General features: G+C 47.0%; 1 protein-coding gene across 2 annotated transcripts in view; it reads left to right on the top strand.

Moving 5' to 3' along the window:
- The window catches only part of LOC138566775 (cytochrome P450 2A4-like), a 758,785-nt gene that overhangs the window by 555,346 nt on the left and 178,374 nt on the right, over positions 1-25,065 (top strand). For both annotated transcript variants that reach the window (XM_069644423.1, XM_069644424.1), the window contains exon 7: positions 12,673-12,860. In XM_069644423.1, coding sequence (XP_069500524.1) covers positions 12,673-12,860 — 188 coding nt within the window. The remainder of the gene's footprint in view (positions 1-12,672; positions 12,861-25,065) is intronic.

Here is a 25,065-nt window from a genome sequence, read left to right as displayed (position 1 = left end):
CTTTCATCTTTATGTAAGTGTGCCATGTACAAATCAGAGTGAAAAGAACCTTACATCTTCAGCGTGTTCTACAATTGGTCCACTGCCAATTCTCACTGCTGTTTTTTTATTTAACAAACATTTATAAGGTGCACTATACATTTGACCTTAAAACATTAGTCTCTTAAGTTTCAATAGGGTTCCTTTAGAACAGGTATGAATACATATGTGAAATGTGGTTGCATGTTGACTAAAGGTAAGAGTAACCCCTCAGTTAGGCAATATTCAAAGCACCATTAGTAGTCTCTTGAAGATCGTAAAGCTTAGCATCATTGTAAATCTTCCTAATGCACAGTCTACACACATTCTTCATTAACATTTTATTATTTGAGGGAGTCAGTTGATCTTTTTAAGTTATTAAAATGATAAGTGCAGCTGATTATCCTGCCTGTGCTGATTAGACAAATCATAATATCGTGTAGTTGATAAATATGCACCTATATCTAAAAATTACCCTTAACTATACAGGTATATTCAATTAAGTTAGTTCAATAGAATGGGGAAGATGTGCAGTATACAATACTCTCAACCAGCATACCTTTGCTCTAGCATCTCAAATCATAATCTGAAGTAACACTTATAAACTGAGTTAATGACATTTCTAAATACAAAGTTGTATTTCAAAATAGGGGGTTATTCCATTCAAAGTTAAATGATGATTCACAATTTCAAATATGTTTCATAATGCATTATAACAGTACTACAGTATAAAAAACGATGTATCTAACTAACCCACGCTGGGATCAGCGATAAGGAGCTGTTTTTTCAATGTTACTATCAATTAAAATGGTACAGTACATTGTGTGAAAATTCTTCAGATATACTTTATAGAAAACGTGTCAATCCCGTTCAAAAACAGAAGAACAAATGCTTCCGAAACACCTTATATTATGTGAAAAAGATATTCATGAAAAATAAATAAATATATATATTTTGGAAGAGATGTGAAAATATAAGAAAACAGAGGACAACATGAACATTTACTATTAGAAAAACATTATTGATAACAAAGGCTTGCAATCCAAGTCATACCTGTGCTGTGTATTTTTAGTATTATCCATATTTAGGGTATGAGATGTCTAAGTGTAATTCCCAGCATTGTAGTGTTTAACATGGCCAGCTAGTGTAATGCAATTGATATATTCGGGCAATAAGTAGGATTCACAATTAAATGCAGATAATAACGTTGTTTTTGGATTTCTGCACTTTACCTCAGGCCTTATCTTTGTTTTGGTACTTGCAAGTACATTGAGTAAACCAAGTCTCTGACTGTATTCCTACAGCCTAGGATGTAATCCAAGTGTTCCTGTTTGTTATTATAAACAAATAGTAATTGTTCTAGTAAATAAAAAACAATAAGTAAGGGAATACTCTAAAGGTCAATGCTTCCGGCACTGCATTAGCCATAGTGCAATAGAATGCAGCTGACAACTGGGTGAAAGGTCGAGGCTTCTTATTGCCGACCTTGCTTCAACATAAACATGCTTTTTGCTTGTCTGAAAGATGCTGAACACTAATAATGCGGAAATCATTTAACCAGTGTTTTGCTTATGTGAAAGATGCTGATCAATGATAATGGGGTGATGATCTAGCTTTTAGCTTCTGGGCTAGTAAAGGGAGTTGACAGCTTATTCTCAGATATTATAAAAGGGCTGACTTGGGAAGAAAGAGCAGGAGATTAGCTGTTCTGACTGGGCTGGCAGACCAAGACAGAAGTCCGACTGAAAGCTGTGAGGACATTCCACAAAGGAGCACTGGGGCCATTATCCTCTATGGAGAAGTGAGGGGTCAGAGTCCCTCCCTTTTCCTTGCTTGATTTTAAAGAAACTAAATAGGATATTTGGCTTTTTTGAGGCTTTTGTGTCCCCATAGGTCTATGGCTATTTGCTTTTGAGAAAAACTACTATTTTCAATGGGAGCTGCATGGGGATTAAACCCTTACCCATAGCAATAAGCTCACCACCTTTTCCCAATTGACTATTTTTGACTAACAACATGGGCATTTCCAATTGACACTGTATCCTTTGTTGTTTTTTTTCTTTTTTGCCAAAGGAGACCATGGTGATTCTGATAGGTAATATTTTATGTTTTTTCCAATTGGCCCGGATAATTGTAGAATTTTTCATGGATTGGGCAGACCGCTCCAGACATCTAGTCCTCCCCATTCCTCATGCCCGACCTTCTACAGATAGTAAGTATGAGAGCTTTCACCCATCGCTGATATCACATTGAGAACGGTAGTGAGGTACTGAAAACGGCAGGTGCTTCTATGAAAATTTCCTAGCAATCTTTGATGAGGTTGCCTAGCGAGGTCTGGTGAGGCAGTTAGTTATTTTAAGGTTGCTATGATGTCCTTGAGAAGGTTGATTAGTCTTGAATAGACTTAGAGTAAATGACAGTAATTGCTGAATACTCATTAATAGCTTTTTGCATATTAAGTGTGTTGTGTATAGTGACAATAATGGCAGGAATGTTACTTATTTCTCGTAATTCTCATTTCTCATAATTAAAAGATAGTACATTATACATGAGAGTGTAATAAGCATTCATTGAGCAATCATTACTAAGAATTTTGTTGGAAGCGTTTAAACATGAACATTATGGGCCTCATCACGAGTTGGGTGGTATTCCGGGGGGATACTGCCCAACTGTATTTGCATTACCGCCCACCCACCCAGCGGTATTACCGCTGGATCACGGGTTGGGTGGTAAACGTAACTCCCCATTCCCCATTGAGTCCATTGGGCCCAATGGGGAATTTTTGGCGCAATTAGCACGCGCTAATTGTGCCCAAAATGGGTGTTAAGTCGCTGCATTTATTCCAAGCTTGGAGCTGGGGGTAAATGCTGCCGGACTCGTGATTGGAAAGACCCTTTAATGCAGCGGTAATTTTATTACCGCTGCATTTAAGGACTACTGCCCAACTCGTGATAAGGCCCTATTTGTGGGGCATCTATTTTAAATGATTTGCATTGATATGTTATACCTGGTGCATGTTTAATACACATACAAACGGTTACTGGAAGGTTTGAGCAGTGAACCATCATTAAAATATATGTGACATTAGAAACCCCCTCCTGTGCCGACGACTAGGGGCAGCCACCCACTGCAGTGGGTTGATTGCCTGCTCTGTTTACTGCGGCACAGTCACAGGTATATGCTTTTCCCTCACTTTATTCCTACCACAGCCCCTGCTGAGGAGGTCTCTTTCACTCCCCTCAGGAAGGAGGTAGTGGTGACAACATTCATGTCACCTGGTGTTGCTATGGTCATTGATATGTGCCCACAATTATTAAACCCACACACTATTTGATATCGAACAAGGGCTATCCCTGAATGCACAGGTCAGACCTATGAAGGCTACACGGATTCACTGCGTTTAACCTGCACATCTTCACTTCAGTAAATGAGATGAATGGATAGATGCATCAGTGTGTTGCACACCATAGGGCCATTGAAACCGAAGAGTTGGGAAAAGGGTTAGGTTAGAGTAGCTCGTTAGGAGAGCATATGGATTGGCCATTGAGAAGTTTAGTCTCTCCACTCCCACTGCCTCGCTTGATGCAAACGGTATGGCGCTCTGCCTCCGGCTGTTTTAATCTTTATCTGATTTGGTTTCATAGCGCTGCACACTTTTTGTTCCTTTCAGGCTCCAGGCTTTCACCTGGGCTGTGGCACATGGCTACTCCCCATGCACTGTATATTTTCAATTCTTCATTTTCATTATTTATTTTTATTTATACTTGTTTCCTTGCATTGCCAGGCCCCTGGCTGAGAGTGACTGGTCTCAGGGCACTCTGAAGCTCGGCTATGTTATTTCAGCATTTTACTTTCTCACTACATTCACAGACTAACTGGAGCCTGTTGTCGCTGCTCATTAGGAGAGCATGAGGATTGGCTGAGCCAATACTCTGTGTTGTTATTTTGGCTGGACGCACCGACTGTGCAGCCGTTGGGCGCAGCGGGAGCATGTCTCCCACAAAGAAGTAGCGCCAAAGTTAAGCCTGTCCATGCCCATCTGCTCTAAAGACGGGCCTACACGGACTGATGTTATACAGCTTGCCCAGTCAAAACTAGATTCCTGAAGGACTTTAATTTAGCTGACTTGAAGTCGGATATCAGCAATAATTTGACTACCCAGGCTCTGAACTTGCTCATGCTGAATACTCGCTCCCTCATGGCGCACTCTGCTTCTATATATGCGATCTCTTGGAAGAGCCTTCTCCCGACCTGCTCTGCCTTATAGAGACTTGGCTTTCCGAAGCCTCAGCTCTGACAGTCATCGCTGCTCTCCCAACTGATTATAATATCATTCAGCTTGTTAGGGAAGCCCTTCACCCTGGAGGAGCAGTCGCTATGATTTTTAAATCATCACTAACTTTATCTCCTATTGTAGTGCAAACATTTCAAACAGCAGTAACATAGACGCAGGACAAGTAGGCACGCCAACCTCTCACTCCTGGTCGTGTTTCCTGGAGTTTTCCACTGAGGAAGTTGCTCGGGCGATTCTCCAACTGAAATCTGCTGACCCCTCAGATCCTATCTCAGTGGGCGTTCTGAAGGGCACCTGGGTAACCACTGCAGTCAATGGCTCCTCCAAACAGAGTAGAATTCCTCCTGACCTCAAATAAGCGTTTGTCTTCCACCTCTTAAAAAAGCCTTCACTCTATCCTCTGGTTCTCGGCAACTAAGGGCCAATTCCTTTGTCCCCCTGTATCTTGAAACTGCTGAAATATTTGGTTGCACCTCTTCTTTCTTCTTTCTTGGAACACTCTTCTGGCCTTGATCCTTTTCAGTCAGGATTCCACCCAGGGCGGGTACAGAGAGTGTCCTGGTATCATTGCTGATGATCTAACCATGCTAGTCAACCAAGGGAGTGTGGGAGGCCTGATATTGCTCAATGTATCAGCGCCTTTCGAGATGGTTGACCACGCTATCCTCCTGTGTCAACTGGCAGGGGTGGGCTTCTCAGGGAACGTCTTGGACTGGTTTACCTCCTGTTTGTCTGATTGGGGCCAGTCACTTTCCCTTCCTCCTTTAATTTCCACATTTCACTCTCCCCCAAGGCTCTGCTCTGTCCCCAAAGCTTTTCAACATGTATGTTCAGCTGCTGGTTGCGCTCATCTGCTCTCGCAGCTTCAGAAGCTACGCGTATGCTGACGACCGAGAGATTCTGGTCCGATTAGATCTTGGCCAGACTGAGGTGTTGATGCGCATGTGCGAGTATCTGTCAGCTGTGAAGAGGGTGGATAGATCGTAACTGGCTCAAGCTGAATGGGGATAAGACAGAGGTTCTGGTGGTGGGTTCTTCTCCTAAAGCCACTTCTTGGGCTCCTTCTTTCTGGCTTGGGTGATGCCCCTGTCCGGGTCTCCACAGTCAAGAACTAGGGTGTCTATCTCTCTTCCTTCCTGTCAATGTCCGCGCAGGTGAGTGCGGTCTGCAAGATAGCCTTCTATTCCCTGAAGGTACTCCATAAAATATGATCATTTCTTTCGGCGTCTCTATGCCCCCAGGTAGTGTCCTCCCTGATCACCAGCTGCATTGATTATTGCAATGGGCTGTAGGGTCTTGTCCAGAGACTGGAGCACTTGCTGAACACGGCGGCAAGGGTTACCACTGGCTCTACTTATGGAGACTATATCAGCCCTGTCCTCTGCTCCATCCACTGGTTACCTGTAGCTGAGAGGATTACAGTTAAGGCATTCTGCCTAATGCACTGGGCATATTACCATGAGGGGGCAGAGTATTTGCAGGAAAAATTCTCACACTATACCCCAGACAGGGCTCTTCGATCTAAGTCAGCCAATTTGGTTGTCATCCCTAAATGCCAGCTGACACGGGTGCGTGGTCGGCCTTCTCCATTGCTGCTGGAAATCTCTGGCATGATCGCCTGGCTGCCTTGTGGAGTGTGGAGAATTGTCTACAATGCTGTCACTGTCTTAAAATTCTCCTTTTTAGCCCAGCCTTGTTCGATGTCCTGAGTATCCTAACACCAAGATGCCCTTGGGTGTACGTGCGCTCTATAAGAGTGGTTAACATAACATAACATAGCCATAGAGGACAGAGGGTCACAGAGAAGGGTTTTGCCATCTGGTGGCCTCTCTTGATGTCTGTCTTCATACAGAAACAAAACTCACTGCGTATGATGCAAGAATGCAAAGGTTACTCTCACAGTGACAGGATATTGACCCTTTCCTCAGGCTTGCTTTTGGTCAATTTCATGTGTTTTTTTACCTTATTAAGGAAGGTGTCTCCCACTCTTTCCTTGATTCTTTGCTTGACACCAAGAAGACATACCTGGCACCCTGTTGGGAGTACAGTCCCTTTCAAAGTAAAAGTACTAGGCCATAGAGATAGAGAGAAAAAGTTCATTGGATGGAGCACACGACTAACATTAGACTTAAATCATTGAATCCCATGTGGCTATGCATTTTGCTGAGTTTCATCACACAGTGGCCCAAATGAAGCTGGTTGTATTTGAAGTTGTAAACTTACCACCACATGGCAGTGACTTAAATAGTTTATTGTCTCAAAAATACATTTTTGGGATTTAATTAAATGTCTTCCCTGGCTCAGAAGGGTATGAATTCAGAAATTGATTTTGGCTACTTTTTCTAGAAAATGCACATGATCCTGATGATATTCTGGTAATTGAGAGTTTTGCAATATCTACATTCCTTGGACGGGTGTGACCCACTTTCAGTTATTTGATTGCATTTTACATAATATCATGTTAGCTGTAGTTTGAGCAATGTTTATTAGAGACTAGGAATGTACTTGTCTTTCAAGATTTAACCACCTCTCTTAGTCGGGATGATCTATTTTGGTGTAGGCAATGGGTGAATGAAGAACACATACTTACAGCTATACTTTCTTCATCTATCTATTTATCTATGGCAAAGGATTTACACCTTCCTGGAGATGGCATTTATTGTTGGATTTATATGCACATAAAAACCAGAATAGATATACAAGATATTCCATGCCTTACTCATTACTAGATACTTGGAGACTGATTACCTTAATTTAACTAGACTATATCCAGCATTATTTATAGGTATTCTGCAATAGTCTACTTCCAGGATAGTGAACAAATAAAGTCCTTTTTGGTTCCTGGAATTGACATGCTAGTGTCCGGCAATCCACACACCATGTGGTACGGCTTCCAATATACAAGTATTAAGTTTTGTGTGAAATGGTAGAGCCTCCACTACCAGAGGACACCTGTATGCTGCCTGTCAGGTAAGGGAGGATGAATCTAGTTGAAGAACAATTTGCAGCTTCTGAGTTTATTTAAGGTAGTGATTGATACTTTGTTACATGAATAGATGGATTTGTAGATGATGACATAGAAATTCTTCGAAGTCAGCGGCTGTTTTGGAAGCAGTGTTTACGATCTTTGAGGTACCTTCTTAATTTGCTACATGGTTGACTGTTTAAGTGATGAGTCTTCTTAACTAGATAGCTAACTAGAGACTTTCTTTTTGCTTAAATAGTGTATTGATTGCATTCCTACGAACTAATGTGCTTCTAGATATTGCTACACAACTATTCTGATATGAGTGATTATTTGGACATAGCTCCGGAGAACTCAGAGGTACTTTTCAACCTTGTTATGTGGTGGTTTGTTGAATAGATTAGGAGAATTACTGAGTAGTCGCTCCAATAGAGGTTCCCTTTTCTTTAAACAGCAAGTGATAAGGATTCTGATCTTATAAATATCGATGTACATTTGGAGTACGACTCCTTCACTGGGCTTGGAGCAAGTTTTGCCTTTGCATCATTAATCGGAGGATATCTCCTTTTGGCAGGTTTGTCTTGAATATTCATTATATATTGACCTCTTAAAAATGACCAGTGTACTTTTATGATTTGTTGATAATCTCCTTAGTGTCCATTTATTGAGAGAACCCTCGACATTAGAGAGTCTGTCTTTCTGACAAAGTGATTACCTTGGAATATGCTTAGGTTATCGTGTTGTTATGATATTGCAGATCTCCATAGGATTTCGAATTTTGTTATTTAAATTTTGTGAAAATCATGAACTCACTGTTAGGAGACTTTAGTTAGCATTAGAACAGATTATTTTAAATTAACTGATATTAATGTTTTTATTTCAATTTCTGATTTAATATTGGTTGTATTTTGAACATTGATAATGTGATTTGTATTTTGAAGCTTTTATACACAAAAAATGTCTACACACAAAAAAATATTACTATGTATTTATTTCTGCACTGAATAATATCCGTCACTTTGGGAATGTTTGTATATTTGTTTTGAATTTTGTGTGAAGAGGTGCGTGTCTGAAACCTGAGTTTGACTGGGAAGTTGTTTATTTTGATTACTAGTGGCATTTTGGGCAGTGAGCCACTGGGTGTGGGCACTGATTCTTTCTAAGAAACACCATTCTTAGCAACATTATATTTATTTTCAAACTTAAAAAAGAAACAATTGAATTTCTGAGTGCAACCCTATATACATATTTCTCGGAACTACAATTCAGACCATGGATACATGGCAGGCAGCGTTTACTCTATGTGCACTGCACAGTGCAAATAAAGAAATGCAAAGAGGCTTCTGCCACCTCTTTATGCTATTCATTTGCACTTCACAGTGCAATTGACGCAAATTGCACTGAAGGGACCTGTTTTCTGGACAGTTAAAGGGTGTTCATTAAGACTGTTGTGGCACAAGGGCCATTCTCCCTCCCACCTTGCCACAGCGTTCCTCTCTAGCCTAGGTGTCCCTAATTGTGGTTAGTGCTAATAATTGTTGACCCCTATTGTGCAGGTTCTGGCTTAGACTAGTGATAGCTCCCTAAACGCAGGCTCATAGACTCCTTCAGTGATTTCCTAACTGTCCCTACCATCACCAAATTGTAGTATTCTGGTGTTTGGGATTGTGCAATGCAAATGCTCTCTAGGATTCAACTAGTTTCACTCATGTCCACCTTACCCTTCTACTCTACCTACTTCCTCACCCCTGACTCCACCCCACCAAACTTCTGTCCCTCAATGTACCACTCCTCCGGTCTCCTTTGATGTTAACTCTTACTTCTCCCATTTCTACTCCTCCCACTCTACTACTACTACTCCCCCACTACTACTCATCCTCCCACACTCCTCTTACTCCTTCTTCCCACACCACCACTACTACTACTCCCACACTACTACTATTCTTCCTCACCCACTATTATACATTCACTCACACTTCTCTTATTCCCCTTCTGCATACGACTACTACTCCCACACTCCTCCTCCTCATTCCACACTCCTACTGCTCCTCCTCCCACCCTACTACCTCTCCCACACCACTACTCAGCCACCCTTCTTCCACCCTGTCCAAACCTTCTCACACTCACAATGTACACCACCCGCTCTACACACTTATCTCGCACCACATACCAAACCTCCTCCAAAACTCTTCTCCACAAGATGCTGCACCCTCTTTCTTCTTCTCATCTCTTGGTCGGCATACACCTCCAACTTTCATTGCACACTATTATGTCCCTATTCATTTGGCTGGGGCACCTTTTCATCAGATGTCATGCCCACCCCATGATTTTCAGCAAAGTTACTCCACTGCCTCCACCTTTGACCTCTCCTGATACACCCACACTCCCTATTTCCTGTACTCTGCTTCAGTAGCCCTCTCTCTGTGCGTGTTCACCATTCATCCCTATCCAAACTGTTTCTCTCTTTCTCCTCCCATGGTGTGTATGTGCATAGAAAGGCTTTAAAATGAGGGTTTGCCCCATTAATTTTCTCTGTGTGGCCGCACCACTTGGTAGACTTGGTGTTGTTGGAAGTACTTATTACAGTTTGTGGTTGCGTCCTTTCCGTCAGTGACTGTCTTGGTAGGTTTGGGGAATTTGCCCCATTTTAGTTTGTAGTGGTCTACTGGATGTCTCTCCCAATTGCAGGATTACCGGTGTGCTTTGCTAGTCCCGCTGTGCAGATTTCCGCTCTGAGATGGTGCCCGGCTACAGCTGGCATCTCTCTCTCTGCTTGGTCATGCTGCAACGATGAGCAGGTCCCAGCAAAGCTGAAGCAGATTTTGGAGCTTAGTTTGTGTGGATGATAGTTCTTGAAATCACTGGCTCTCACATCCGGGGCAGTATCTACAAATGAGGGAACACCTTGACAGTTCTACAAAGAAACAGACTGGCATAAAAAGGGGAAACTGGAATTGGGGCGCTCTTCTCTGCCACCGTTCATCTCAGGGGTAGGACTGGCATTTGATTCCTCTGTGATAGGCCTCCAATCCATGACTAAGAGGGGTTCCTATCCCCCGTTTGACAAAGCTGTTATTGGCCTTGTCACACAAACTGGTAGAAACTACCAAAGAGGCCATTGCCGCTGCATTTGTACAAGGGCTTCTGCTCAAGTTGCAACATAAACTAAAGGTGATATGCTTTGCATGGCAAGCAACAGAGTGCAAGTAAACCATTGTGTCATGTCAGGAACGGGAAGGTGAAATAAATGAATGCAAGCTAGAGGTGCTTAATTTACAGAGTAAGCAAGGGCGTTTGTTAAGTGCTAAACCAACCGGGAGAATTGGGTAGGGAAGGGGCTGCAGTAGCAGATATGGTGGTAACGATGGTTTCTAAAAGACACCAGATTCGCAGAAAGTGTCTGGGGGGAGTAATACCAACTGCCATTACTGTAAATAAAAAAGGCACTAGAAATGGGTATCCAAACCTTTAAATATATGTACTTACAGTTTCGTGAAACCCTGCTGAATGACCCTAGTATGCCATGTCATCAGCTGAAGCCACGAGATCTCCCGTGGTAGAATTCCCTGGTGCCCAAATGGTGTGGGTCATTTGGGATCCTGCCTTTAACAAAAAAACACTGTAAACTGTCAAGAGGTGCCAAGATGGATGCATGCCAGGTTTTTCAAAAAGGCTGATCCATGTCAGGGAGATGTTAATAGCTGTTGGGGGAGGGACTGGCTCTGCTATAGTTTGGCATACACTCGGGTAACATGACATTTTTACAACAAACTGTATATGTGGATTTGAATGCAGTGGCATAACACATAATGCACCCCCCCCCCCTCCAAGCTTCTCGAAGAAGCGTGGGCCCTGCCAAAGACACCCATGGCTGGCTGGGCCACAAGGCATGCGTAAAACACAGCTGACCGTGATGCCGACGGGAAGCGCTGAGCACGGCATCAGATGAAAGATGTATGTTTTGAAATCAAACTCTTCATCTTTCCCCTTGCATATGAACAAGGTGTGGCGGCGTCTGGTGCTCAAAAGTGTCAGCCACCACTGTGTCTGCACGAATACAGTTATTATGCACATGCTAACGGGAGAGGCAGCCTTTTTGTGTTGGGACCATGGGCTTATACTGAGAGGGCGATGGCATTGTAAACTATTTATTGTCAGTGGTGCCAGGTGAATATTTTAGTGGAGCAGCATTACCATCTCCCACAATTTAGTGTGACCGACCGAGTGCAGTGTGGGACCCATAGCAATGTAGGAGATATGGGTGGGGTTCTGGCCCGACAAAATGTTTAAAAATAATGTTTTGAAGTGGTCCATTTTACAGCAAAACGTTTGAGAAAAACGGAGTAAAAAGCCATACATTTGGTTCTCTATGGTAACACATGAGCAAATCCTGTTGCTGCTATTACACCAACTGTACAACTTGTCCCGGGAGGATAGCTCAGCGGCAAGGTGCTCACCTTGGAAGCAAGACAACACGAAGCAACACAGGTTCGATCCCCGGGTCCGCGCTTATAAACCGCTGGGTATTAAGCGTGTCATAAATAACCTATCATATCATCATAACTGTACATGGAAGTATTTCACTCCATTTTCATGATGCTTGAGTCCACAACATATGCAAGCATTGTTTCTGTAAACCGTTTATATGAAGCTGCAGCCACAACCTAAACCAGTCACATTAAATAACTTTAAAAAAAAGAACCGCTAAGGCAACCACCTCAGTCCCCCTCCCATCCAGAATCAGCCACTGTCACGGTGTTCTGCTAGAGACACCAGCCAACTCAAGTGTGTCTCCAGACACATCCTCACACCTGTACCAAACCCCTAAAGGGCATGCCTACCGAAATGTTTCCATAGCCAAACCAGGCGAGAACCCCATTGCACACCAGTCTTTCCACAAATCTCCCTGCACTAACATTCATTATGCTCAAACAACCTATAAACATAATAACACAGTATATTTCAATGGTTTCATTTGTGAATCAGAATCACTTCGAGGCATTCATATTTAGAGACATCAAACGATAGAATGCTACAACTCTACAATCAACATACACACCATAGCCATGGCCATTGAATCCTAGCACCGGGGGTAAGTAAGGCTTCCTTCTGGTCAGAATAGCCTCTGCACTCTTTTTACATGACCCTTAGTAACAGATCTTCACAGATAGCTCATGGTACTTCTGATCTACATGCATCAGCACAACAGCAGATATATCTCACTCCCCCTTAACCTAACACACCCTCTTCTCTTTCAAATTGACCAGAGTGCCTGCTGAGCATGCAGATGGCAGCAGTGTGCAATGTAAATCCCAATAACATAACGATAGAAACCCATATAGTTTTTATGTTGACGTTTCTTCACATAATGCTTATTTATTCATGTTTCACTGAGAGAAAATCCACAAAGAGATCAATGAGGTTGTTGGTCGAAATCGCATGCCATCCATCAACGACCGCAGCAAGATGGTGTACACGGATGCAGTAATCCATGAGATCCAAAGATTCTGTGATCTTCTTCCACTTGGAATCCCCCACACTGTGACTCAAGACGTTAACTTCAGAGGATTTTCAATTCCCAAGGTATAACTCCATTGAATATTTTTCTTGGGACCATGTTGCTGAGCTAAGCTTAAAACTTGCTTGAAAAATTGAAGTCGTTTACATTTGCTACAATAACCTATGGAACATACAATGTCACAGCAATTGTATTTTAATTAGTTCTCCCCATGGTTTCTGGAAGGGCAGTCTCTTTCTTATAAAGAATGTTTATGTTAATTCTAGGCATGATTTATACACCTAAATTCATTACAAAACCCACTTATAGCACCTCAGATGTGGGCCTTGAGTTATTTACAGGACGATTCATGGAATGAATGTGCGCTGATATTTTCGGCGCAAGCGTGTGAAAGCGTGCGAATCGCAGTGCAAGTGCGAAAATCGCAGTGAAACCTGTGCACAGCGATTCATGGAAGTTCGTGCACGTGTAAATCCCTGGATGTGCTCTAGAATTCTGCGTGGCGCAGGCTGGCGCAACATCTCCAAACAGCGTGCGCTAAGCGCACAGCGAAAGCGCACATAGCGCAGCGCACACAACAAAAGTAGGCGGAACAGGGGGCGTAACACGAGGAATGGGGAACAACACTTGAAAATGTGGGCGTCACTGGGGAAGTACAGGAGGCAAATGCGCGGAACGCCCACACGCATGTCTACAACATGTATTCATGGAATCGAACGGGGCTAATGCATGCGCCAAAAAAGACGCGCTAATCCGGAAACACGTACGCCAGCAGGAAGTGCGCACAACCAACAAACAAGCTCAGATGCCAAGATGAACATACCGTTCCTAGCAGCAGTGGTCGTGGGATACCGCAGGAGGAGGAGGAGGATAGTCAGGCCCAGAATATTTACACCCAGAACCAGCCTTTTTGGGATGCCTGATGACCAGGTGTATGGGAGGTACAGTTTTCCACCTCACATAATACTCGGCCTGGTGAGTGAGTGGGAGGATGACCTCACATCACCCACCCTGTGCTCCCAAGCACTCAGCCCCCTGGAGAAGGTCCTCAATCTACTGCACTTCTTGGCCACTGGATCATTTCAGCAGACAAGTGCTATAGTGGGGGGGTGTCACAGGCCACGCAGTCACGCTGCCTACACCAGGTGTTGGCCATCATGACTGCACGCCCATCAGTCCGCAGGCACATATACCTGCCCAGAACACCTGCAGAAAGGCAGGCTGCCGTCCAGGATTTCTACAGGGTGGCACAATTCCCCAAAGTGCTAGGTGCCATTGATTGCACCCATGTGGCTCTATGTCCCCCCAGGGCATCTAAGCACATCTATAGAAACCGCAAGCACTGGCATTCCATCAACGTGCAGGTAGTATGTGATGCCAAGGGAATCATCACCTCAGTATATGCCAACTATCCAGGGTCCACCCACGAAAGTTTCATTTACAGAATGTCAACCCTAAACCGGGACCTAGAAGCTGGGTGGCATGGCGATACATGGCTGCTTGGTGAGTATAAATGCCACTGCACATGCATGCATGTCAGATACTGAGTAACCCCACTAATGATAGCCATCACCACCTCCCCAGGGGACAGTGCCTACCCTCTGAGCACCCACATGATGACGCCAATTCGGAACCGCACCACGCCACCCGAGGAAGGATACAACACAGCCCATATTGCAACCCGGGGCATAGTGGAGCGCACATTTGGAGAGCTCAAGTCACGCTTTCGCTCCCTTGACCGGTCTGGTGGGCAGCTGTTATACGCCCCCCCAGTAGTGTGCAGGATCACAGTGGCAGCATGTGTCCTGAACAACGTTGCAACACGCCGGGGCCTCCCGGTGGACATGGTGGTGCCCCCACATCCCCAACCACATGCACGCCCGCTGCGCATGGGAGGGGAAAGGGCACGTGGTGAGGCAGCCCATACACAGCTGGTGGCTAATTACTTCACATAAAATTACACCCCTGTGGAGTGCACACAGCCCTGGCACATACCAGCTGACAATCAATGATGATGACGTAAGGGACAGTCAACTGTCACAACCATACCAGCCTGAGAATGGTCACCTGGAAGTGTTACATTGTGTGCATCCCTACATACCCAAACACCATCAATGCAGTGTCATCAAAAGACATACATCTATGGTGCTAAATTCATTACCCCCTTGCTATATACAACAGGAGAATAGCGCCATGTCACCCAACCCCTCCCCAGCTCCACCACCAAACACACCATGGCACGTCATGCAATGTGAAAGCAAACAAAGCAATGCACAAGACCTGACACACCTGTCACAAAGTACACTGTCCCTAATAAAACTGCCCACACACAATATGCTCCCAGTAATGTATAACTAACAGCACACATTACCAAATGCTTACCACCAACACAATGCTGCAACACACCATGGAACAATGCAAAAACATGACAGTACTAAGTTCAAGTAGTGGTAGTCTTACAACCTGAATACGCCAGCACATTGACCCCTTCCAAATGTAGTGTTGCTGCCACGCAAATGTCTCAGTGTACTGCATACAACATGAACTGCATCTGCAAAGTAGACGGCCTTGTGAAGACATGAGGAAGGAACCTGCAAATTAGGGGGAAGACATGGATGCACAAGCACATATCAATACACCATGCAGTGTTCAATACAACAACAATATCCACTAGGGATGTCTACACAGTATTGACTACAGACTGCCCACACAGCTCATGGGAGCCCAACGTCACTGTGTAATTCACTGTCACTTGGTCACACCCTTTGCAAGCCCATGGAAACGGGAAGCAGGAGGGGTGTGTGTCTCATGAACTCAAGCATCTAACCCAAACTCAGGACAAGCCTGCATGTGCCCAGCCGGAATACAGTGGATGCCCACGGAAGCCACACAAGGCAACACACTGTAAACAAAAAAAAATCAAAAATCAAAAATGGCCATGTGGGTGCCAGGGGGGTGGGGGAGGCCACCCAGGAGGTTCGAGGACAGGGTGCACACCAACACCCACCTGCATGGATGTTGCGAAAAAAAAAATACCTCCTTGGGCTCATGGCCTGCATGGCTATGCCATTGTGGGAGAACTACTGTTGCTCTGCTCATCCTCTGCTGTTGCATCAGGAAGTGGTGGCATTATGGGAGGCAGCCCACGCAAAGCCCTGGTATGGTCCTCCATGGCAGCAAGCATACAGGTCTGGAAGGTCTGATTCTGGAGGACTAAAGTGCGGAGATCCCCATGGAGCACATCACGGGTTGCCTGCATTTCTGCACGCATGGCCTTGCGTAATGCCCGGATCTCCTCACGTGTTGCATGCAGCTCAGCTGAGAGCGAACGTGTGAGCTGCTCCAGCTGCAGTTCTGCCCTGAAATTACTGGAAGCATCATGTTCAAGCAGAGACTGCCTGAGGTTATGTAGTTCTACCCTCAGGGCTTCCCTGTGGCCCTGGGACTCTATGGATATGGATTCGTGCAGAGTCTCCAGTGCCGCCCGTCGGTCCCTGTTGGACGCCAACATGTCTTCCCTGTGTGATTGGCAAATGGAGTCTGTTGCCTGCTGTTGTTGCTCCATCTGCCTTTCAGGGGGGATAATGGAAAGTGGCCACCCTCTCCATTGCCTGAGCCATCATTTCTACTGATGCTGCCTGTTGGGTTGCCATACCGTACATGGAGTTTTCCCATACAGTATTGCCTGGTGGCGCACGGCCACCGCGTTGACGGGCACCACACCTGTTTGGGGCAAGGTGATATGCACCTTGCTGAGCTGGCAGTGCCTGAGTCTGCAGGACTGCATTCCCCCTCTGATCTGCTGGCCCAGGAACAGGATCAGATGCTCTGGAGTCTGACCCTGCATCCGTAACCGCCAAAGGCGGACCTACCAACACTGTCATCCCCATAGAGGGTTCTACCCCTGGTGCAGGTGGGTTGGACAGAACAGAATCCCTGCCACTTACCTGCGACTGCACATGTCTCATCATCCGATTCCGCACCTGAATAGAGGTCTGGGGAGATGCACCCAGAGAAACCCCTGGACAGTATGGTCTGCAGTAGCATTGGGTTTTCACCCACCACCACACCACGTCCCCCACTGGTGCCCGGTCGTGCCTGAGATTCCTTCTGGGTGTGCACCATCTCCTCAACCTCAAAAGCATCAAGTGCATCATCACCTGCAAAAACATGAAACACAACAAATGTTCATGCCTGGAAACAGGCATGAGCACCATAGCACACACATAGGCCGTGACAAGGCAGAGATCCAGTACATGATTTACACATGTCCCACATGACTATAACCCTGCCATGCATGCACTGTCAAAGAGTTGCAAGTGGAGTCAAAAGGACAGACACTAGGGAGAGCAAGATGGAAAAGCAACACATTGGCAGCATGTTGGGTAGCACTGGCATCACACATCAGGCTGTGAGTGGCATGGCCAATACACATACATGACACATACCACCACACAGATGTCATGTAGCATAGCCACGTTAAATTACAAAAATACAGCAATATGTCAGTGAATGAGTACTGTCACACATCCATGTCACATCGACATGATGCGAAGATTAATGCTGAATAGTGTTGCTAAATATGCATGTGCCACACACTGAAACACATCCAGTGTCCAATAATACAGTCATTGTGGGCTGATCAATGGTTGCTCACTTTAACATTACAGGAAACATCTGTCATGTTCCACATGCAAACAGGCCCTAATAAAAAAATGTCTGCAGCCCAATACTCCATCGGCCTGAATGGTGTAATCATTAACATAACCAGGTAAAAATAGTGGCCCAGTCTGGGCTGTTAACAATGACCGAAGCAGATCACATATGTTGCAATAGGGCAGAAAAATGCGTAGTAAAAATGGGAGAGTGGAAACAATCAGCCTGAAAGAACACTAACAAAATCTGAACAATGTAGTTGCAAGATGACAGGTCAAGGTAAAGTGCACTAATGTGAGCCTAATTGGCAACTGTGGGCAGAAGGGATACAGTCATACCCAAATCCAAGGCACGTGAATGTATGGGAGGAAGCAAATGGGTGACCCATAACACTCAGGAGTACACACCCTCACCTGGCATTCAATCAGAACCCGTCAACCCAACAACATACACATGGATTACACACACACACGCATGGGCACTGACCGGATAAACCCTCGTAATCAGCTAAATCTCCCACACCTTGGATCTGTTCCTCTGTGACGAAGGTCCCAGCAACAGTGTCCTCTTGAGTTCATTGTCCTCTTGTGGAGACCCACCTCCAGTCACCAGAGTAGCGGCATGATTTGAGGCCAGCTTGTTCTTTGCTCTGCGTTTCAGGTCATTCCACCGCTTGTAGCAATCATCAGCTGTGCGCCTCACAAATCCAAGGGCACTTATGCGGTCCGCGATGGTCTGCCAGTGTGCCCTACGTTGACCAGGTGTGGTCTTGCACCCTGCAGTCACCAACATTTCGCGGCTATGTGCCGACACATAGGTCACAAGTGCATCAAGTTCGGGGTCATTAAAGCTAGGCTTCCTTGACGTGTCGGACTGTGTAGCCGTGTCTGGGGTCTCAGCCTGTAGTACCAGAGCACCCTTCTTCCTCTTCTTCAAAGGTGGAGCAGAGCCTGAGTGGCTTGCGCCACTCTGGTCAGTAGGGGCAGAGGCGCAGCTGGACTGGGTACTGGGAGTGTGCGAATGCACAATGTCCATAGGTCTTGGTGCAGGCATTGGCTGAAGTGTGATGTTGGCAGGGGCAACGTCAGTTTGATGGACCAGGACCGACACTGTCCCGGCTGGGAGACTCAGAGCTGGGGTGGATAGAGCTGCAGCTGCCCCTTCAGCCTCCCCACCCTGCCTACTTGGGGCAGCAGATGACATCGCTGCCCCAGATCCACGTGGCCTGGTGACACCAACTTGCACCGGCACACGTGGCTTAGACTTGCTGACCTGGAAGTCAGCCTGGGAGTCATCATGTGCCGGGGCAGGTGCCACAATGGGCTGGTCCAACAAGGGCTGAGCTGGGATGGTGTCAGCCACGTTGCCCTCAACCATGGGGGGCATGGGTGTACCTGATTGCTCCTCCACACATGGGGGTCTAGGGGCACCCTTAAAATCATGGCCACGTTCCCTACCATGCCCACCACGGCCACCTTTTGGAGGTTGGCCACCTTTGCCTCCCTTACCGCTTCGTCACCTCCCAACCATGGCACTGATGTTGGTGTGCATATGGGAGTTGCAGTAAACAATTGTCCTGGGCAATTGGGGGTGAAAGGGGTAGGGTACTAGATGGAATTCATACCCTAGTGCTCTAGCAAGGCTGTCTGTGTCCCCTGGGGATAGATGACGGGTCACGCAATGCACAGGCACCCCAAAAACAAAAAGTAACGTGCACGCAACCCCTCGTAGACCACGTGCGTGGACAAAATAACCTGCACTACGCTGTGGCACCCAGAAACACAAATACAAGCGTAAGCATGTTACATGCAGCCTACAATGACCTCTGAAGGGGTATGCGACACACGGGGCAAGCACAGTTGGTAAATGCGTGCGCGTCTCACTGTCTGGCTGGAAAAATAATGTGAAAAAAACGCCTGTGTGTGCGTAGGCAACACCGCCGCCAAAAGAAGAACTGTACGCTGTCTGAGGAGACAGGACAAAAGAAGAAGTGAATGCTGTTTGAGGAAACAGGTCCAAACGATAAATAAAGAACGCTGTCAGAGGTAACAGGGAGTACGAACTTGAAACGCTGTGATGTAATCGCGTGTGAACCGACAAGAAGTATAGAATTCACCCACTCGTTCTCCACGAAAAGCACGTACAAGGGAATGTGGTCCTACACGTACCTTTTAAAGCGGCCCATACGTACAGCGTCACTTACGCGTGTACGCGCTAAGGCCCTTTCCTCGGATTACACGCATCCACATGCGGATGTGCAGTTTTTTCACGTGCGCTGACCCACTATGCCCACGTCACGAGGGAAATGCCCGCGCGAGTCACGTCACAGAAACGCCTACGTGCTAAGGTCCTTTGGTCCAATGAAACCGCGTACGTGTGCTGACGCGCTTACGCGCGAAGGGCCTTTCCTCGAATTACACGCTGACGTGCAAGATTTTCACGTGCCAAATCACTCCGTATCAAGCTGGCCACGCAACAACACATGGTAGACCACGCTCCTGCCCAGAAGGCTGAATTACTGCCTCCCAGAGGCCCGAGCACGCTCCCACCTGCCATCTGCTGCTGCCTGACTGCCTGCTGCCCACGTGCCCTGCTCTTTGCTGCCTGCACATCAGCCAAGGGTGCAGTTGCTGTGACCACCCCTGCTGGAACCAAAGACTCCTGACTGTGATACCATCGCTCCGCAGCCCAGCCCCAGGACCCAGTTGCCCACCCACTCCTGCCTCTGGGGTTGCCATGTCGGGCACAACACCATCTGGCACCACTGGTAACCCCCAGCCAGAGAGGCAGAGGGCCACCAGCTTCAGTGCCATAGAAGTTGGTTTCCTGGTGGAGCGAGTCCTGGGGCAGTATGATGCCCTCTTTGGAAGTTTGCGCGCCGACAATGAAGGACGGACCAGGATCTGGATGGACATCGTGACTGCCATCAACACGGAGGGGGTGGCAGTCCGCGACTTACAACATGTCAAGAAGCGCTGGGAGGACTTCAGGTCCAGGACCCTTAACAAGGCCCGGCGCCTCTTGAAGGCAGCGGATGCCAAGAGGCGCCGGGGACACCTGTCCGACCACCAAATGAGGATCCTGGAACACATATGCCCAGCGCTCCACGTCCAGGTCCTTGAGAGGCAGACCCGTCTGGAGTCGAGTGGTAAGTGTACATGCATACTGATTGGACGCTGTGCATGTGGTGGTGTGCCAGTAGTGTGCAGGTTGCACATGTGTTTTCATAGGGCCATGTAGAGATGTGTTTGGACAGGGGCTTGAAGCTGCCACATGTGAGTCCTCTTAGGTGTGAGACACATCGATGGTGTATGTGTTGGTAAGCATGCTGTGCAAATACAGGTGTGGGAGCACACATGTTTGAATTTCTGTGTTTGTACATTGGCATGGTTGTGGTGTCACACATGGATGGTGGTTCCTGCTGCATGTATCTGCACTGTGTACATGTGCATGTGTGTGTATTTGACAAGTGTGCAACTGTGATGCAACATGGATGCACTTGACACTGATATGTAGAAGGCTGAATGCCAGATGTGACATGTATGGCGATCGCATCACTGCGACAGTTGGAGGAGATGTAGACATGCATGTAAGTGTGGTGGCGTGTATGCATGTCTAGTGCACTCCCTGTGTTTCATGTGTTGTCAGAAGGGCTGTACCGAATAGTATATTTAGTATTCGGCCGAATACCGAATAGTTTGTCAACTATTCTCCCGAATATGAAGCCGAATAGTTGCTTTATTCAGTAAATAACTTCAAAAAACACACTTATTAAAAAACAAATAAAGCACCATTTTAAATGCATTCTATACTTTTATTTCTCTTCATTGTAATTAACGTAGCATCTTCATTTAAAGTATACACGCCAGAAATAAAGCAGATTTAAACAAAATGAAGGGACCAAATGTACAGAAGATTGTTTCATATTCAGTGCCAGTTAAAGTAGGAGGCTTCACAAATGCAAAAGGACTACCTTTATGAATCAGATGCGTTGCATTCTCTATCCAGTTGCAAAGTCGATGTGGTCGAGTTTCAAAACTTCTTTGCAGCTCACATAGAAATGTATGAAATGGTTCATTTCGGCTCATGCAGAAGACAAGTCAAGAGGAAATCTCAAATGCGTGATCTCCATCTCACAACTATTAACCCCACCCAAACAAATGCTGCTCACTTTTCACTTATCCTAGCCACTCTTTCTCGCCAATACATAAACATATGCAAGTTATAATTTCCTGATAAAATATCAGATAATGTTAAACTCAGGACTCGAGTCCTTAAAAAAAGAAAAGGGGGGACTATGACGTACTCAATGGGAAGTGACATGACAGGAACTGAAAGTATCTATGCACATTTCTTTGTTTTTTCCAACTGAAAAAAGTGCACATTGCATATAAACATTCGCCAAAAGAAAAGATGTTCCTTTATTGTTGCAGGCTAAGTATAAAAGATGAGCACCTTTTTTGGCTAAGAATCTCTACCAAAACATGCCCTAAAGAGCAGATTACAATAAAAGATATTTTTCAGCTGTGTGATAGCAATTTATCTAGTCTAATTCTATTCTATTTTGCAAACTAAAGTCTATATTTGCCTTTCTAAGTTCATGTTGCATTGTATTCAAATGAGAACACAAAGTATTCGGCAAGAGCCGAATAGCAAGAAACTATTCGGCAGGAGCCGAATAGCTTTTTTTCAGCCGGATTTCGGCCGAATACTTACTCGAAGCCGAAGTTCGGGACACCCCTAGTTGTCAGGCTCACCGTCGGCTGTTCATGTTGTTGTATGTGTATGGATGTTACTGCCTGGTGCAATATTGCTGTGGAAATGCTCATGTGTGTGAGTTGAAATGACATGTGTGTCGTGGAGTGTGATGCCATGTCTGAAGTTTGACACTGCCACTCATGTGCACCTGTCATGTGTGTATCAGTCCATTGTACAATGCCCTGATGTCTGTGTTTTATCTCTCCCTGTCTGCACCGTTAACTGATGAAGAGGGCGGAGAGGGTGCTGTGGAGCACAGCGGCAGGGATCGCACCACCAGCCGGAGACACAAGGCCCGGCTCCCCTCCCAGATTGTCATCTCGTCGGGGAGTGAGGAGTCTGGTGCCGCGTCCCAGGCCGCAGCTGCCACAGGTACGTCCAAGAGGCAGAGGTCGGAGGTGGACTCCTCGGCAGCAGAAGGGGCAGCTGAGACCCCACAGGGTCCAACGGAGGAAGATGGCACAGAGTCATCCAGGTTGGTGGGGGGTTTGGTGGAGGAGGAGGCTGCGGAAGGGACACACACGGGGTCTGGAGGTGGGGATTCCACTGGGGCTAGTGGTGCAGTGCAGGGGCAGGGACAGGAGGCAGCACAGGCCGCCACGGAGGTGCCTGTGTGTAATCCTGTCCCTGATCCTGTCACTGCATCATTTGGCACCAGCAGGGATGCCTACGTCCAGACCCGTTTTCAGGGAGGGGATGAGTGCACAACAACTGGCCTTCCTCTCCCTGCGGACTTGGCTATCCGGGACCGTGTTGAGCCTGTCCTGAGTGGGATAGCGTTGCGTCAACGGGGCATGTGAGGTGACCTGCAGTCTTTTCGTGTAGAGACTGCACGTCGTCTCGCATGCCTCTTTGACCATGTTGACCTACTGGGACAGGTCACTGGTGCTGGATTCCTCCATGTGCTGGACCTTCTTGCGACCCCCTCCTCACCTGAACCCCCTACGTGCCAGTCGTCCTCCATGCCATCTTCCCACCCATGTATCACCTGGTTCCCTGTGGAGCTGCCCCTGACCCTGCGGCCAGGCTGGTGGAGGACACATCCCTGCCACAGTCGGGAGTCGGACGTCCAGCAGGGGTGGCCACCACGACAACTGCACCCCGCCGGAGGAGGACATGCAGGCAGCAAGAGCCAGGGCGCAGGCACAGGCACAGCAGCAGCAACATGGTGGGAGCAATGATGTCTCGGGGCCTTCAACATCGGAGAGGCAGCCATAGGGCAAGAGGACCCCGGATTTCAAGTGTCTTCCGTGTGGCAGCGGTTGGGCCACGCCATAGATGTGGAGCGGCAGCAGACGGAAGAGGCACGGCTCACAATGGTCAGGGCGGAGAACTCCATGCGGAGGGCCCTGAGGCAGGCCGAGTGCCTCGAAGCAATTCACAGGGAGTTGGAGGTGAACATGTCGTCATCCCTGCGAACCCTCTGGGCCATGGAAGAGGACCGCCTCCAGGACATTGAGTGGGAGTTCTATGATGCCCTGGCCCAGGACATCAAAAAGTGACCCGTTGGACTAGCCCGCTGCCATTGTAAATAGTTAGATAGTGTTAGGTTTCCTTTCTGTTTTTGTTTATTTTGGGCCGCTTGGACAATGCACCACAATTTTTGTGTATAGTTCTTTATTAGGTAGTGTTTTTTGTTGGTTTCATTTCATTTGTTGGGCTCATGGACCCTGGATTGGTGATTTGTATATAGTTGAACAGTGGATGTTTCTCGTTTTTTATTTTAATTTCACCATGGCACAATGGATTTCATATATTTTTTTTTCCCTTGGATTTGCTTTGTTGGACTGAGACTTTGGACTAATTTTCATTTGGATTTCTTTGGATTCTGATTTCATATTTTTTATTATTTTCCGGACATGCTGCATTTTATTTCTTATTCCCATTATTGAGTGATTTTTTTTCATTACATTCATGTTGTGTTCAATGCATTTTTGTTTCATACTTCGATGTGTGGTATTCTCTCATTGGTTTCATGCATGTCATGATATGGGTTTTCACATTCACTTGCACCCATTGTGTGTGTTTGACAGACATGTGTTCTTGTACATACTTGCCATTCGGGTTGTATCATGTAATGGCCATTTCTCTGTGGGTGGATGCAATACTTGGGTCTTTGGGCTGGGGTGGCCTGGGGTGTGATGTGGGTGGCCATGAGGCCCATGATTGAGGATCGTCATGACGTGGCTGCTGGGGGACATGTGTGGGACATGAGTGGGGGCCTGCTGGCAGGTGCCCCTGACTGCTGGGGGGGTGGGGGTGCTGGGGGACATGTGTGGGACATGAGTGGGGGCCTGCTGGCAGGTGCCCCTGACTGCTGGGGGGTGGGGGTGCTGGGGTACATGAGTGGGGGCCTGCTGGCAGGTGCCCCTGACTGCTGGGGGGGTGGGGGTGCTGGGGCACATGTGTGGGACATGAGTGGGGGCCTGCTGGCAGGTGCCCCTGACTGCCGGGGGTGGGGGTGCTGGGGGACATGTGTGGGACATGTGTGGGGGCCTGCTGGCAGGTGCCCCTGACTGCTGGGGGATGGGGGTGCTGGGGGACATGTGTGGGACATGAGTGGGGGCCTGCTGGCAGGTGCCCCTGACTGCTGGGGATGGGGGTGCTGGGGGACATGAGTGGGGGCCTGCTGGCAGGTGCCCCTGACTGCTGGGGGGTGGGGGTGCTGGGGGATATGAGTTGGTGACCACTAGTGCAAGGTGACATGTGGCTTGGCTGGGGGGCATGCCCATGGTAGATGGGCTGCCTGCGGGACATGACCAGGGGTGCAGGGTAGACCCCTGTGGTGTGGGCTGCCTGCAGGGGCCATGGAGGGTGTAGAGGGAACACCTGGGAGGACCCACACTGCCAATTCAC

Source organism: Ambystoma mexicanum, chromosome 2p (genome assembly GCF_040938575.1).
Source record: "Ambystoma mexicanum isolate Mex_15411 chromosome 2p, UKY_AmexF1_1, whole genome shotgun sequence".
Taxonomy (NCBI): domain Eukaryota; kingdom Metazoa; phylum Chordata; class Amphibia; order Caudata; family Ambystomatidae; genus Ambystoma; species Ambystoma mexicanum.
Note: the sequence above shows the minus strand (reverse complement) of the source record. Positions and strands in the feature narration are given on the sequence as shown.